This window comes from Bradysia coprophila, unplaced genomic scaffold (genome assembly GCF_014529535.1).
Source record: "Bradysia coprophila strain Holo2 unplaced genomic scaffold, BU_Bcop_v1 contig_732, whole genome shotgun sequence".
Taxonomy (NCBI): Eukaryota; Metazoa; Arthropoda; class Insecta; order Diptera; family Sciaridae; genus Bradysia; species Bradysia coprophila.
Genome location: NW_023503972.1, coordinates 6563226 through 6580555, shown reverse-complemented (window position 1 = coordinate 6580555; position 17330 = coordinate 6563226). Strand labels below are relative to the sequence as shown.

General features: G+C 35.8%; 2 protein-coding genes across 3 annotated transcripts; both read right to left on the bottom strand.

Moving 5' to 3' along the window:
• Positions 1 to 4141: 4141 nt before the first annotated feature.
• LOC119084424 (inactive ubiquitin carboxyl-terminal hydrolase MINDY-4B) lies at positions 4142 to 16558 on the bottom strand. 2 transcript variants are annotated; one of them, XM_037194399.1, is made up of 13 exons: positions 16240 to 16558; positions 14251 to 14340; positions 14124 to 14184; positions 13900 to 13987; positions 13677 to 13842; positions 13539 to 13604; positions 13412 to 13482; positions 13031 to 13089; positions 12882 to 12973; positions 12303 to 12383; positions 12108 to 12241; positions 11684 to 11978; positions 4142 to 4187 (listed from the first exon to the last, which is right to left on the bottom strand). In XM_037194399.1, exons 1-12 carry the CDS (start codon positions 16297 to 16299, stop codon positions 11738 to 11740), a joined length of 1209 nt encoding a protein of 402 aa, XP_037050294.1. In that variant the 5' UTR covers positions 16300 to 16558; the 3' UTR covers positions 4142 to 4187; positions 11684 to 11737. The 2 variants fall into 2 exon arrangements, with proteins under 2 accessions (XP_037050294.1, XP_037050295.1); XM_037194400.1 differs by having other exon boundaries at positions 14124 to 14166; positions 16240 to 16554.
• Positions 8410 to 10439, bottom strand: LOC119084425 (brain-specific serine protease 4-like). Its single transcript, XM_037194401.1, has 6 exons — positions 10282 to 10439; positions 10138 to 10220; positions 9211 to 9480; positions 9044 to 9151; positions 8926 to 8980; positions 8410 to 8767 (listed from the first exon to the last, which is right to left on the bottom strand). The coding sequence occupies exons 1-6, from the start codon at positions 10328 to 10330 to the stop codon at positions 8481 to 8483; spliced, it is 852 nt and encodes a 283-aa protein (XP_037050296.1). The 5' UTR covers positions 10331 to 10439; the 3' UTR covers positions 8410 to 8480.
• Positions 16559 to 17330: the final 772 nt, after the last annotated feature.

The window sequence follows — 17330 nt, the reverse complement described above, 5'->3', positions numbered from 1 at the left end:
TGAAATGTTATTCTTTGACTCATTCCACGCTCGAAAGACGAAATAGGAAATCGAAAATGGCATATCACCCAGCGAGAAAACTAACTTTTTTAATCATTTTGTTTATTAACTTAATTGGAAAGAATTTTGTGAATTATCAGACAAAAAAAATCAGAGAAAATTCAAATTTTCCTAAAAACTTGTCGATAATGTCTTTGGCAAGTACGTACATGTGTGACATTCACTTGGGCAATTAAAGTAAGCAATGTTTCAATTATTTGCTTTGAGCTTGGCCGTAGCGGTAGCGAAGGCCGTGACGCTAGTTCAAAAAAAACGAATTGCTTTGGACGTTTTTAAAATATTCTCACTTGAAATAAAAAAGAAAAGCACTATCACTCATCAAAATGGATACACAGGAACCGCAGATATTGATTTTCAAAGTGACCATTTCCAGTGTAAAAACATGGAAATTGAGTTTCTCCAAACAATGAAATTGAATCAATTTACTCTATAGATCATTTTCATAATACGGTACTTGTCAACGTAACCCCACTTAATTTTTCGTCAAGTAGTCCTTAACCTCAATCAATTGACGTTAACTGCGTTCAATTTATTGATTTTTATATGAAAATCGTTCGTTCAATTCATTCGATATTTTTCGACATGTCTGACAGTTGGGATCGTGTCTGACGTTTACGAGGTCATGAAAATGATCTATACGTTACTATACGTTAGTCTGGGTTCCTATGTTTAAAAAAACCAGTCCACGCGCAAAAATTGTATGAAAAATGACTATTTTTGAAAGAGACATATGTTTTAAGATTTTTCAAGCCCAATCGAATGCCATTAATGAAAAACTCGGGAAACGCCTAGCGCGCGGATTGCCACAAGAACCCAGACTATACTATCTATCTTGTTTTTTCTTGGCAAATCGTCAGTTTTGTATGAACCTTAGTCAGAATCGTCAGAATGTAAATTATAAAATGGGAAAGGCCGTTATACTAGGTAAAATCTGAATTTTGATTTTTTTTAAATTAATTGTGAAAGTTTGAATAAATGGTGAAAGTTCTGCGCAAAATTTAAATTAAGAATGTTCGAGGTTTTTGAAGTTTTCGGGTTAGTACCGCCATGATTAAACAGCTGACATAATGGTTTCCAGATTTTGTGATTGCAGGTGATTTCTCGGGTATTTTTCAACTATCATGGTTTTTTTTTTTAATTTTCGGCTAGTTCTGACATGAGTATCCTGCTCACATGGCGGTTCCAAAATTTGTAGACTCGAGGTGATTTGCATGAGATTTTTTCTAAAACGAATGGAATTACAAAAAAAAAAACTCTTAAAAGAGGAGATTGGCGCTGTGGGGCAAGCCCTTATATTTCAACTTCCAACTCTCCTCTAGAAACACGCTGCCCTTGTGTTTCTACTCCTTTCTATTTAGAGGTTTTTGATGGTATTGATTTGCAGAACAAGGAGAAGGGTGCAGTTCCTGTTATCATTTCTCTTGTGCAGCTATGCAAACGTTTCTTCACTAAACGACCAGAATACCAAAATATTGAGACTCAAAGGGTTAGACCAATCGCTTTTATTTCAATGTGCTACTCTATCGCAAAAAAAACATGGCGGCCATTGGTAACTCAAATTGTTTCAATACAAAAACAAGTATGTGTGTTCCACGTGCAACAATGAAATGTCAAATTTTATCCACAGAACCAAAGCACCTAGCAGGGTAATAGAGGTTTTTACACGACAAATAGAGTAGTATTTTGATGCCAATAATACCATTAGGTAATTTTGCAATGACATTAAGAAAAAAAGGGTATGGAAATATTCGCACACTTCGATTGAAGTACTACTCTATTTTTTTCTATTACACTGCTAGGTCCTTGACAGAACCATAACCAAACAAATATTGTTTACAAAATTTTCTCAAAAATTTTCAGGTTATGGTTCCGCTCCGCAGATGAAATTTGAATTGAATGCTTTAAATTAATCTTGCACTTGTACTTGGAACAGACCAATTCCAACTGAATTGAAATTGTACCATAGTTCAGTGCTTTTTTGATGTTCAATGCAGGTGGGAGGATGTTTGAGAACAATAACACCATAATGATAGTAAGTAGGTGCCACCTAGTAGGTGGCAAGTGAAACATCCAGAAACCCGTTACACATAGACAGTTAGAAGGACGGCAACTTTTGTGTAAAATAATTAATTGAATTATTTCGATCAAAAAATTAATTGAAAATAAATCGGTTTTTGTTCAATGTCTGATTTCAACAAACAAAATCAGAATAGAATCCATGCACGGTATCCCATATGTAGTTGAGAATCTGCATTAAAATTCCCACATCATACAAATTTATTTCACGCAAGACACCAACAAATATCAAATATTAGAGTAGCCTCAAACGCTGCTACATGGAGCATTTTGTATGTATAAATAACAAGAAGGTAGAAGGACGGTATTATGATGCTACGCTACACGGTTAACATTGATAATAATGATTTCGTATACCTTGCACGTAGTCTCGGATAATATTGTATTATATGTGGAATCAAATTACATATTATTTGCTGTTTTCTATCATTATTTTGTAGTTACAACGGTGCGCCATGTGCTCCAAGTTTAGTTTGAATGGAAACAAAACTTCATTGTTATTATGAGAATATTATGGGGCATAAATGAATCTATAAAACCATCAGTATATTTTATGGGTGTTAGCATAGCTGTGTTGTATAGTTTGTGTGTTTGGCTGTTGTTGTTTTTTTTTCCTTTAAATTTGATTATTGTTGTCGAACATATGTGCTCTCGCTACGGGCTTATTTGGAAATTAATTTGTTGTATTTTTATTTGAGAGCGACTGCGTGCTGCTCACGGAGGCAAAACTTTGCTTTATGTCTTTCGCGAACTTTCATTACAAACATCAAGAGTAAATTAATCTTTTACTTCTTTGGTTTAAAACGGATAAAGCGCACATCTTGTACTTCGTTTAATTTTAATGTACATTACGCTATAAACAAGAACACTGTAGGATGGGCACATTAGATTTTTTTGCATGGCGGAGCTTGAAAAAATTTGTATCAAGCTAATCTTTTCGGGATTCGGTGGTCCTTAGGGACCTATACAATATCCCAAAAGTCCTACTCGATCCCACTTGAGCATTTTGAGAAAAGTGATAAAAACCAAAAAAATTTAAGTTGTTCTACCGAAATCTGAGTTTCGAAATTTTTTGTTTCAAAATCCAAAGTATCCAAAACCACTTAAACACAAGAAAGAAAAATTTGCCCGCCAGAAATGACTCTTTAAATTCAAAATTCCATGAAAAAATGAAAAATTTTTGACTTGAAACCGTCATTCCGAAAGTCCGTATGACCAAATTTTTGCGGAAAGTGGCTTTGGACACACTTGCACCGACAATCAAAACAAGTCCTTGTCCATTTACTCAGGTTAGCACTTCTAAAACCAATGAACCATCTTTAGTTATTTTTCCGCCCTAATCGATATGTGGTACTCGATAATTTTCCGTCCGAATAGCTGAGTAAAAAGTTTAGTATATGGATGAGTTAAGTCTATTCAGGGTCTTATCTCTCCACACTGCCATCGGATATAAACAACCAATTTTCCAGAGCTCGTCATTTGTTTTATCATCATTTGTAGACAACATATGACTTGACTAGCCGTTTTGGAAAGTCGTATGACCGTTTGCTTTAAACAAATTTTCTATTCCACTGAAAAATTTCACCTTTTCACAATGCAATTCAAAAGTACCTTAAGAGCGCTCACCCCTTGGCAATTTTCTAGCCTACATTTGTGTGCAAGAATATTCGTTTTTTGATGATTTCTCTGAACCAAAATCTTTTTTTTTTAAGTAAAACCATTAAAGCATGCAAAAATGTGTTACTTTTAAGGAAAAAATTGGTTTGTGGTCTACAACTTAACCCACTTGGAGAAACCTTTGCAAAACACATAAATTTACACATTTGCAAAGGTTTCTCCAAGTGGAATAAGTTATCATCCACAAATCAATTTTTCCCTTAAAAGTAACACATTTTTGCATGCTTTAATGGTTTTCTCTGCAACACATTTTTGTGTGCTTTGATGATTTTACTTTTTCAAAAAAGTATTTTGATTCAAGGAAATTATCAAAAAACGAATATTTCCGCGCCTAAACGTAGGCTACAAATTTGTAAGGGTCCATTGCTCTTAATGTATGTGTGTAAAAAAAACCTACACATTGGTCTCGGTCACAAGATGTAAAAGCTGACTTCAGGTATTTTCTATAAGCCTTCGGTAAGCAGTCGCATGTACTCATAAACTGCTCACGTTTCTCAGAGCCGGTCAAATTGCTACATCCAAATGTATTTGTTGAAAGCTACCACATTGGTGGTTGGAATTGCGGTCGTACATTTTTCAAAAAGGATTCTGATGGAAAGATTATCATCAAAAGTAAACTAAAATTCAGTATTTAAAAATCGCCCTAATGTATGCTTTTCAGCAAAGCACCTATGCTTTCTCGACGAACTCCCAAAAAGGAATTTTATTCGATTGGAAATTAAATTTCTTGCGGTTGCTGTAATTGAACTTAAAAGCGCACTACACGGAGCTTTGCAATCAAAGTTCTAAAATAAACAAAACCCCAACCAAAAATTCTCGTCGTATGTTTATTCACAAAGTTGTGAAAATTCAATTAGAAAAACCACTTTTAACAAAATGAATTGTATTTCGTACACATGTTTTCTCAATGAAAATGAATATAAATTTCATTTCAAACAGGCGAAACAGTCACAAGTTTTTCGGGGAAAACAAAATACAAATGAGCCCCCATCCTCTCCCCAAACAAAAGTATACTTTCAAAATAAATTGTGTAACAAAAATAAAGTTTGCGCAAATTTAAATTTATTTTCTAAAATTGCATTTACATGCGGTCTGTTCCTAGTCGTTTATAGGTATATTTGGTTTATGGATACATGTGTTGTTGGAAAAAAAATCCACTAAATAAAGAATAGAGAAGAAGAACAATTTGGGAAGCTAGTCTCGGAGATCTGTGGTTTTCCAGTCTTTGCGGAATGATTTCCATAAAAGCCTTTTCGATTGTAAATTTTCTTTTCATATCGAATTACATGAACATATAGAACCAATTCGTCCTTCTTTTTCTGGCGACAATATGTTTCCCATAAATTCAATGAGCTGAGACGATGTGTGAACAGCGGTGCCATCACAACACAGGGGAGTTTTTAACAATTACCTTGGGGTGTAAATAATTTTCAGAGAAAACTTAACATTTAAGGGAAGGAACAGAGAAATAAATTAAATGAAGAATATAAATGTTCGTACACTAGAACCACAAACCAAGAAAACAAATAACTCCTGTCTTAACGAAAGAAACGTAAAGTCTGTTTTGAAACAATCAGCCACAAAATATTTTTGATGTTAATGCTAGAAACAGTGCTGATTGCCATCAACTGAAGTGAACATAACCTCAACCGTCACAAATTTTCGTTGTTTTATATAAACTGTTATGACAGTGAAATGTAAAAAAAAAAACAAAGAACTTCCTGGAGCTCTCAAACAAAAGAATTTCTCCTACATTTGACACTTCCTGCAACTTGATCGAATCCGAGCTTGCAGGAAGTGGCAAATGAATGAGAAATCCCGTTGTGTAAGCGTTCTGACAGCTACTGCAAGTTCTTTGTTCAAATCAATTTCTCCTTCGAAGCGGTTCCACGTAGTAACAGTCTATTGAATTTTCCTCGATTTCCAAATTGAGGTTATGTTGGCTTCACGACTTAGTAAAGTTAGGAGGTTGTAACGTAGCATTTTTTAGAGAAAAAAAAGGGATCTAGTTAGGGAAGCAGATTTTTTTCGCAATTGCCGAGGGCACTAAAAATTTAGTGATGGCACTGGTGACCGGTAAAAACTTTTACATTTTACAGAAAATCGTTTCCTATGTTTAACCTTTTAATAGAAAATTATGTATTATTTCTGGATAGGATGTATTTGTGTATGTGTGTTTTCGTTCGGCCACTTTACTTAATTCAACCACTAATTGGTGCAAAGTGTGTGCCAACTTCTCCATATAAACCGAGAGTATGTGGCTGGTAACATTAGTAAAGAGTTTCGTCTGTTAGTTTTGTTGGTTGGTAGTTCGAGGAAAGACACTTCCTAATTTGAATATATTATATTGAGAGCTAAGTTTAATTTAATTATAATTTATATGCACTTAAGAGGGTTACAAATATTCAATTTTCATAATCAATTTATATTTTCCCTTTTTGGTGTGTAGCACCGTTATACATCGTCGTGTGTGTACTTAAGTTGGTTGTATATATACCAAGTGGTGCTCTGTATGGATTAATGTTAAAGATGCCAACGGTTTAAAGTTTTAAACACTTGCAACCGTTGTAATTTATGTTTTATTAAAAAAGAGCTAAAAAGGGGTCGAGTGGTACTGCATTATGTGAGACAACGGTGACTCTACGTAGGAAAATTCAATTATTTTTGGAGGAGTTATAGATTAAATATTTAGATAGCTTTTGCTCGGTAACAATGTTTTATTAACGAGGATATTCATATGAATCTCTATTTTGATTATTACAAAACTTTCCTTCTGGTTTCACAGTCAATTTATTTGATTGCAAAATTTTCGATACACCACACTCAGACACTCTTGTGCCGCACAAAATATGTTATAAAATAGGAAGAGGTAAGGCAGTTCCCGTTAGTGTTAACTTCCAAGACTCTGATATATCTTAACTCGTTCTACTCGTAACATTTATGAAATTGAACTAACGACCACAAGACCGACGATTGACGTGATCGTACTTTACACGAATAAGTCAGACAATTTTACAAGTTAAAAATGCGTATTGCACGTATTTGCGCCTCATGATTAAATCGTACTCGCCCGATAATAGTATGTTACGTCACTGTTTGTAAATATTTGTTTAGGCAAGTGTGAGGTTTGCGGAACGAGCCGAAGACGAGTGGAGTAATCACACGTGCCTAAACAAGCAGTGACGTAACCCATTTTACATGTTTGTGGACGGTAAATTCATTTTCCCTGTCACAAACACTGATAACAAACAGTGACTTTACAGTGTATAAGCATGTTAAGAATTTTTAAGTTACAATATATCGCGATCAGTAAAAAAAGCCGTAAATGGTAAAGGTGACATGACGCAAGTCAACAAAGAAAATTTTACTTCAAAAAGTGACGTCATAAATGGCATATTTTTGCAAGGACTTGCGTCACCTTTACCCTTTAAGACTTTTTTTTTATTTGTATCAGTTTTTTGAGGTTGGCTTTGGCTACTTCAAATAGTTAGGCTGTGCTTCGTATAATGCAAATCTTAGGAGCTACAATCAATAGGTTTGTTATGTCGAAAACAATAACCCGAATTCTTCGGAAAACCTGATGTAATTTGAGATCATCATTGGTTGATGTCGAAAAACAACTTGATGAAAGTTGGGAAATTCTACAGAAATCTTAAAATCCAGGAAACATCTTGGATTCAGTTTGGCTATGTCGTCGCAAATTGCCCAAGTTCATCGATTTTCCTGATAGAAGTTGTTTGTTAACCTTCAAAAAGTTTTAGATTTTCAGAGTTTCAGAAGTTCGCACATACCAATGTTGCTTAACCTGAGACGAAAAGGTCAGGGGCGCAAATTGCAAGAACAAGACATCTGCACACAAACCAAAACAGGACTCCTTTTCACATTCGTTAAATAACAAAGAACTATCCTTCGGAACGACAAACAGAGCTATAGCTCTTCCCTTGCCCGCACATCTCGTAAAGTGACAAAAAAGATGAAAGAAAAGCTGTTTCGACCTCGAGAACTAACGGCGGTCACTGGTCAGAGTGGACTGACCATCTTCAGTTGCTTCCGCTAGCCTCTTACACAAGACAGCAGCAAGCAAAACTTTCCATGAACAAGTGTAGGATAGTTTGCATTGAGACATTGCCATCTGCTGATGGAAAATTTGGGGAAATACCGGAATGCTGCTAAGAAATCACCAAAAAATGCAGCAAAGCAAACAAAAGAATTGAGCCTGAGCTTCAAAAGCAAAACTAAAAGGCAAAACAGCAACAACGAAAACAACGAAATGGAAAAACAATGCGAAAATCTCGCGAAATAACGTCGATTGAAGTCAATTTGACTGAAAATGTTTCTTAGCCTTCTGTGTAAATAGCAACAATACTGAACAAAATCAGTAGAAGAAAATCTCGTAGTGAGTGAAGTATAGCCTCAAGCTACACTAATTGACCCAGTCAATTATAAGTGATTCCCAGTGCATGAGATATCGGTAAGGAATTTTCAGATTTTGTGCCAAAATATCATAACTTGAAAACACTTTATTGACTGGGAACTTCGATGAGTTTTAAAACTCTAATAAATCTGAATTATGTTCCGAACTAAAAAAACCGACTGTAATGACTTCGGATTCAGTTTATTTAAAGAATTGAAAAAGAAATCCAGTGCTTAACTATCTAAAGTCTCGTTTATGGTGCAGGTGCTTGCACAGGAATTCCAGGATTCGTTGCATCAGTCCGTGTAAACTGTTGATTTATCCACGGTGCAAAATCTCTGACTTGCATGTATTGACCGGCTACATTTGCATCTCCACAGCCGATACCACCAGCTAGAATGCCAGTGAATTCCCACCAACCATTAACGTCACAGAATAAACCGCCCCCCAAATTTCCAGCACACACACCAGAAGGCGGGTTGGTTACTGTTAGTGATCCAGCACAAAACATATTTGTATCAATAGTTGCGCCGCCACATGCTGAAATTGCAAAATTACATTAAAATTATTGTATGTTCTCGTCACGGGCCTGACACTATTCACGCTATTCTGCATTTTTTAAATGCTGCTATTCATAGAGTGTCCAGCCCGTGGTTCTCATTCTCATATATGCAAAAATTAGCAAAATCAAGCCTTACCGATAATCGGAGCATTTACCCAGCGTTGTGTGGCAAGCGTGGCACCAATGTTTGTCTGTTAAATTTTCAATTAATCGTTTCAAGAAAAGCTATTGGAATCGAATGTTTAGTACTCTACCTGCGATCCCCATCCAATAAAACGACAATTGTGGCCAATAGCCAATGGAACCGTGTTTAGTACTGCGAAATCTATATTGTTGCTTGGGACAGGAAACGGTTCCAAGGTCTACAAACGGAGAGATTTCTTTAAAACTTCGTATCCTACCTCGACGAACATCTTCTTACTCTCATAACTGCGACGCTATTTCTTGGCGGATTGAATCTATAATCAGGATGCGTATAAATGTGGGACGCTCTGGTTGTGAATCGTTGGAATGACGGTACGATAATGTTCAGGTCACCAGCTATTATACGAAACCAGAATGGATTTATCAGGTTGAAAGTGACATCGTGGACACATGTAGCCGAGGTGACTACATGGTTCGCATTGACGATTGTTCCAGAGCAGTATGAATTAGTCGTTTCGCCAATGGCTGATTGTCTTCGGATCGATACCTAACGATGAAACTCTTGAATCTTGTGCTGATACTATGATTAATCACTTTAATGACACAGGCTAGGGCTGATTCCAGATTTTTTTTTTTTTTTTTGATTTTTTGGATGAACGAAGGGTCAGTAATAAATTTTTATTATTCAACACCCGAAGAGTTTTTGGGTGTCCGGCCCTTTTTGGAGTCGCAAAAATTGTATTTACTAACGACTCTTATATGACATGGGTTTGTGCAGCAATATCACGAACTGTAATGTTTGCGTTTACTGCGAAACATGATTTGATTTTATTTAAGGCGATAGCGTTGTCTGTGACGCAGTGTTTTCATTTTTCAAGCGTACTTTGTGAGTATCTCCTTATCTTCGTTTATAGATTTTGGTCATTAATGGCTTAATAAATTTCAAATTTCTACGATAAAAGTGGTGTGGGGTGTAGCACAATTAAATCGTAGAAGTCATGATTGTAATAACAACTTGTGTCCCGTTTTTGGGGCTTTTTTTCACACGCACAAAGAATAATTACTTGAGCGATGACTGAATTCATGGCAATAGCGACACCTATGAATGAATAGTGAACGTGTTACAGTGCCAATACAATACACATTAATTTTAATAAAGTTAATTTCAACCGCAGGCACAGTAATGCATAAAACTAAAACGTACCACATACGGTGCTTGACCTACAACTGTAGCTGTTCCGCCAGTAACCAGAGGAAGTAAACTTTCACTTTCACATCGTGCTGCAGCTAGTGATAAAATATTGATTTCTAAAATGACTTTTGACTAATAAATCTGCGAAAATCTCACCAACAAATAATGACACCACTAGCACAGCTATCGGTGCCTTGAGCAACATTTTTATGGTCTGATAGAAAATACTTTATTAAAAAATAATATTTTGGGACGTTCGTTTGTGCACTTTTCGGTCGGTGACTTGTAACAGAGTAAAATATTTTCACATTAAAAAAATGACTTATCGATGTTCAGTATCAGGATTAAGTTTGGCTTAATCGATAAGATTTAGATAACATATTTGTCGTGATTTAAGCGATTATTTTTTTGTATACTTTTTTCATACGTAATTTCATAACCAAGGTAAGTTACTCATCACACATACATCTATTCGTTTCCAGAAACAATGAGTATTAATCAAAGAAATTTTTCTTGCCATACACTCTAAGAACTCCAAGGTTAGAACGTTTATAAAACAATGAATAAGAAGTGTATCAACGATCGCGTTGATAAAAGAGAGAGAGAGATAGAGACAGAGCCCATTAAGAGGCACCGGTACTTTGCCGAAAAGCCTACATTAGGGCGATTTTTAAATACTGGATTTTAGTTTACTTTTGATGAAATCTTTCCACCAGAATCCTTTTTGAAAAATGTACGACCGCAATTCCGACCACGAATGTGTTAGCTTTCAACAGAAAATAGATTTGGTTGCAGCAATTTGACCAGCTCTGAGAACAATGAGCAGTTTATGAAAATCTCATTAAACTGCTCACTTTTCTCAGAGCTGGTCAAACGACTACAACCAAAACTATTTTCTGTCGAAAGCTAACACATTCGTGGTCGGAATTGCGGTCGCACATTTTTCAAAAAGGATTCTGATGAAAAGATATTAACAAAAATGAAATACGAAACACGCAAATGTAGGCTACAATTTTAGCTAAGTGCCGGTGCCTCTTAAGAAATTTAAGAATATTTCTTTTTTAATTTTTAAGAATTTTCAAGAATTTTACAGGCCCTAGGTAGAGAGTCACCACTTGAGACATCTTTTTTCACTCTTACCAACAAATTTTCTAAGGCTTATGATGAATCGGAAAAATTTTAAACAAAATTGTTTGGAGTATACTACCCTAGACAATATTTTGTGGCGCTCTAAAGTAGAAAGTAAAAAATACCACAAGTCGATAAGAAATATCTTTGGTATGAAGCTGTCAAATCTTTTATATGGAAAGTGGGTAGTGACCTTCGCAAAGTGTAAAGCTCGTCAAAAATGAAATACGAGACACGGAAATGTAGGCTACACTTTTTAGCTAAGCATCGATGCCTCTTAATGTACATGTCTTTTTCTCAACTATTGTTTCCTGAAGTTGAATATTGAAAGACTATTAGCATTGGTGATATCTTTATTGCTGTCAAATCTAAAAATTCAAACGAAGAAGGGAATTTCTAATTATCCATAGCCTAAACGTGGGCGATTAATACAATTACAGATTGTTTATTACAAACAACCGACGAGAAGTTAACTTTCTTTTTACTAATAAGATAGCGAAGCTGGTGGTGGTCCTTTCAAACTAATCTTCGCCTCGGCCCATTTCGTGTGAATTAATCTTTCAAGCGGCGTTGCGACAATATCATCTCTGGTTGTGTTGCCCGAATTTCCGTTGGATGAATTACCCGGATTCATCGATGTCATAGAATCGTTATTCTCTTGTGTTCGATTGTCTATTGTCATTGATAAATAGCATCCGGCGCATGTGTAGTAATGTAGTTCGAACCTGCAAAGTTGCAAAAGTGAATGTAACACCAGGTGTAATACGAATAAAAACAGAAAAATAAATTTTGCCCTCGATCTTTGTCAGTAGCTATACCCCCATCCAACACCCCTGCAAGGAAATCATACGTACCGTTTTTCGGCATGATAGTTTCTCAACAGTTCTCGATTCGAATTAAATAGCACACCAAAGTGTCCCGAACAGCTAGCTACCCAAATCGGTAACGCAGGTGTTTTTAGACGAGAGCCTGGTTGTCGAGATGATGACTAAAATATTTCGTAAAATAAATGTCGTCGGAGAAGGACAAAAAGGTTATCTTCGATTTACCATGACCGCATTTTCGGCATCACTTCCCAACACCAATAGTCCGACTGGAGCCCGAGCTAATATTCCAAATTGGGGTAGTGCCTGCCGTGAGCGAAAATTTTTACATTTAAGAAATTCAATTTAGAGAAGAAAAAAAAACTCTTTCGTAATTGGTAACGGAAATTGTACTTTTCGCAACAAGTGACGAAAAGTAGGACTTTCCGTTGCCTTTATTGCGAAAAACGTTGTATATAACTCGATGATAAATGCTTTTTTAGGCACACGATGTGTATTGTCACAATCTTCACATCAAGTGTCTCAAAAAGCATTTATCACTCGGTTGTATAAATTACTATTTCACGGCCATTACTAATGCTAAAAAGTATTTCATTTCGACACTAATGTTTGCGTCATTTCCTACTCGTATAACCAAATTTTAATAAATCCTTATTCATACAAGTGACGAATTATTGTCGTTTTTACTTTACGATGGGTTGTCAATCACACTCTAGTTTCGTATTCGACAATCTTCTAACTAACACGTAAAAACAAACCCATCTCGTCACTTGTATCGTAAATAGCTTATTTGTTCAATCATACATAATGATCCTCATCTCCAACATAAACCACTCCATTATGTAAGTAGGGAGTTGCGCGGCCAGTCAACATTAGCGTAACTATATTCAGAGAACCTGCAAAACAAAAATTTGGTGAAATTAGGGCAAATCGTCACTTAAATCTACAGAAACCTTCTTCATGTGGACCCATTAAATGTGCGCCCTTAGGTGCATCCAAATCTGTTAGAATTCTATAATCAAAAATAAATGCATGTAACTCACTTTGGGGACAATAACGTTCATAATTATAGTCGAACTGTCAAAGTTTGATACTTGCTTTCATAAAGGACTCACTCAAAGCACTGACTCACTTCAGGCTTTAATGGTATGAATAAAAACACATGCAATCTCACACGCATGCATACTTGTTTGATAATTTGGAGGCTTTTTGACGTTGGAAAAATGAGTGCTCGTGCTAGGAGCAGTGCTATGCACAAACGCATCAAACTTTGACCTAATTCTGTATCTTTTAATAAATATTTTAAGAAAACATTGGTGTTCCCGAAACCATACTTAGTTGGTGTTCTTGTCATAACTGCTGCATATAAAAACAGTAGCGTTCCCGCACCTCCATCGTCTGTGTACTATTAAAAAAATCAATATTCTCTGTTAGACCCTTAACATTTTAAACAAAACTCACATAATGGAGATGCCTCTTTAAGAAAATCTGCAAATCTTCCAACTTTGTCAGCTGAAACAGATACAGCTAAAACGATTGAGTTCAAGTTAAATTTGAATGTTTTAACGGAACCAATTTAACTCAAATTCGAAATCGAACCTTTTCAGTGACCGAGTCTTGGAAATACGAATGACTGTGAACGACATGCGGATTTTCCCCGGGTAGTACAGTTGTTACTTGAGTCTTCTCGCCGATATTCCATAAGATTTCTGACATGGCTGCTATTAAAGCTTCGTTTTGCTGAGATTCATTTGGTTTCAGAAGACTGAAATTATTTGTTTTTTCGTTAAATTCTTCCATTTTTACTCATATTTGAACTTACAATTCAATCGGCACAGATTTTTTATCCTTTGGTCTTAGGTCGAAAATTATATTTTTCATGATATATGCCTGCAACACCGACTGCATACCTAAAAATGAGTAAGATTTTGACAAATGTTCCCTAACAGTTCCCAGTGGAAAATCTAATTGCGCTTCACGCCTCACAAAAGCCATTAAAATATAAGAAAACAGAAAATCATTTAATTTCAAAAGAAAGGCAATAACCTCTTGTTGCATTCCTTGGAGATCTCAGTCCAAACGGAAGCTCCTTGAAATAATATGAATACTGTGATTATTACGCCTTTATTTTCGTTAAAAAGGTCTTTCTACTTTGTCATAGAATCCAACTCACTTCTCTATGTGATCCAAACATTATTGGCGTTCGTGTCCATTCGCCTCTAGGTGGAGCCGCAGCCGAACCGAATACAACTTTACGCAATTCCTGTAATTTTATATTAAAAAAAACTCCTTTAAATAGGCTAAAACTCATCGAGAGTGGAGTCTTAGCGATGACAAAAAATGGGCAGGGAGCTCTATGTCCGGCCATAGAACTAATGAATCTGACAAGTTGAATGTTTTAAGTTCCTGCCTCACCCGCCGTGTTTATACCAAAATATTTATTTATTTCGTTCTTCTGACCAGCATTTCACCAAGGTTCTGAAAGAACAGGTTAAGACACCCACGAGGGCGGCTGACACACAAATTTTGACAAATAGATGCTATTTTTGAACATACTCATTACAGATTGTTTGAAATGTCAACTTGAAGAAAAAAGAAAGTTTTTATCAGGTTGACATTTCAAACAATCTGTATTGAGTATGTTCAATAAATAGCATCTATTTGTCAAAATTTGTGTGTCACCGCCTTCGTGATCAACTCAGATGTGTCTTAACCTGTTCTTTTCAGAACCTTGCATTTCACAGGCACATTTGATGTAAGTTGACACTTTAGGTGATACTTTAGGCGATCTTTGCTAATGCTCTCTTTTTTAATAGAAACCTGATGTCCTCTACAGTTGATGGTTCCAATATAGAATTTGATCTCAAGATTTATTGCATTTCGAACTAATTTTGTGTTCTCCAGCTAAAAAATTCAAATTAGTGATCAAACTAACAAATGGATCTGATTTTACAGAACACATCACGACAATTGATTTCCAAGAATAGTCGCAGGAGCTACTCTTTCAATATACAAGGAAACAACCAAAAATGCTCCATATTTTTGTTTAAAATTTTCACTAAGTCTCTTATGCAAATTACGGCAGATTAGCGACCAATTATTTTGTCGTGATGCGCGTTCCTCTTAGGCTGATAACACACGAGCCATTTTGCGTTGATGGGATCGACAATTATGCTGAGTTTTCCATTGTTTGGCATGTGGTGAACATCTAATTTACAATGGAAAGCAGCATAATTGTCGATACCATCAACGTAAAATTGCTCGTGTGTTTTAAAGCCGAAAACACACGAGCAATTTATTCATTTTACCAATAAATATTTTCATCGAATTGATTACCAATTTCGACTTAAGGCGACGCACTTCAAGCAAAAGTGGTACTCTAAATAGGGTACTTAAACTTGACAATGCTCCATACAAAATTTTTCACTGTAAAAAGAGTGGGGATAAAATTTCATACAAAATAGTACTCTATTTGGCAGCTGCCATTAACAGCACTTTTGCTTGAAGTGCGTTGCTTAATGTTAATTGGCCTAAAATATTGGTAGAATGAACATTATTTGGAAAATTTCCTCGAGTTTAATTAAATTACCCTTGCAGAAATACAGAAACTGTGACTGCGTTCGCATGAAATGCCGTTTAAACTTGTTTTAAGATTGAAAGTTTGTCAAATTCTCGTCTTTTGATGTAACTTTAAGAGGCATCAACGCTTTGCTGAAAAGCATCCTTTTCGGCGTTTCTCAAATACTGGATTTTAGTGTTCTTTTGATGAAATATATCTTTCTCAAAAATATTGCGCTGCAATAACGACCACGAATGTGTTAGGTTTCAACAGAAAATAGATTTGGTTGTAGCAGCTTGACACGAGACACATGTAGCCTACAATTTTCGCTAAACTTCGATGCCTCTTAACGACGACATTGATTTCTACGGTTTACTAAATTCAGAGACCAAAGTTTCAACATGAACTGCACAACACTCGCGGTTATCGCGCTCGCTACTACCCTGTCTCGACGATTTAACTGTAAAGAATGGCTGTAAATCCTAACATTTACTTAAGCCAAAGAAAAATCCAAACAAAACCACCAGCCATTGCATTAGTAACAACAATGGGGAATGTGTGTGAAAAAAGCAAAGAAAAATAAAATATATTTCTGCAACTCACAACAGCTATTTCACTTGTTATCGGTGTACCACCCGTTAATTTCGCACGTACTACTGCCATTTATTAACGTTATGTATCGATGCCTCTAAATCGATGACTAAAAATTCCGAACCGACTCAACCGTTATTGTTTGGTAACAATCGAAGACTGTTCACGCACTTAGTGTATTACTATCACAATAGCCTGATTCCGTAATTTAGCCTGTGGCAATATATAGGCCAAAGTAGAACGTCGTGCACATAACACTTTTCCAAATCAATTTTAACTTTACTTTCAATCAGATGTTCAACTCATAACCGGTGCACGGTAGCGTAAAGTGTCTGTTATAGAAAAGGGTTTGTTTTCATTGTGTACAGCACAAAGTGTTCACATAGTTCAGGTGTTTTGATATGCAATGACGAAAGTTTGACTAATATTAGAAAGTAAAAAAAAGTGCTTCGCACACGTGAAGTCTCACGTCTATCTGAACATTGTTTCGTCGTATATATAGCCGTTTACGAACGAATTAAATTGTTTTCGCAATCGATTGATTTGCATGATTTGTTTATTATATGCGGGAGCTCAATAGAGCAAAAAATGTGTAAATGCAATTGCTTGATTCGATTTGAGTGCGGGTGGTTTGGGTGGTGGTGAATATTGGAAGGAATATTTATTTGAATAGAATTTAAAAATGATTTTGATCGTTTATCCTTGAATCGTCGATTAATTTTTGTGAATTTAAAATCGTGTGAGACTGTTTAAATGCGCAGTATACCATTAGGTGTAAGAATGACGATGCAAGTCGTATGTAAGTTTACAAAATTGCATGTGCGAAAGACATCTATTATAGTCCAGGTTGTTGTGTCATGTCGTAAGAAAGGTAGTTGTTGAAGACGTGACATTTTGATCGCCCGAAAGACGGACATATGTAGTTCTGGGCAATATTATCGCTCAGAGATAATATTATTGATCGAAAAAACGATCATTTTTGCTTATCTCCCAGAACGGGATAACATCACCCTCTGGTCAATATTATTACCCAGAAATTATCACCCTGGACTGGACAGTAATATGATATGGAGTGCTCTTATGACTCGCTAAATTGCAGTTTG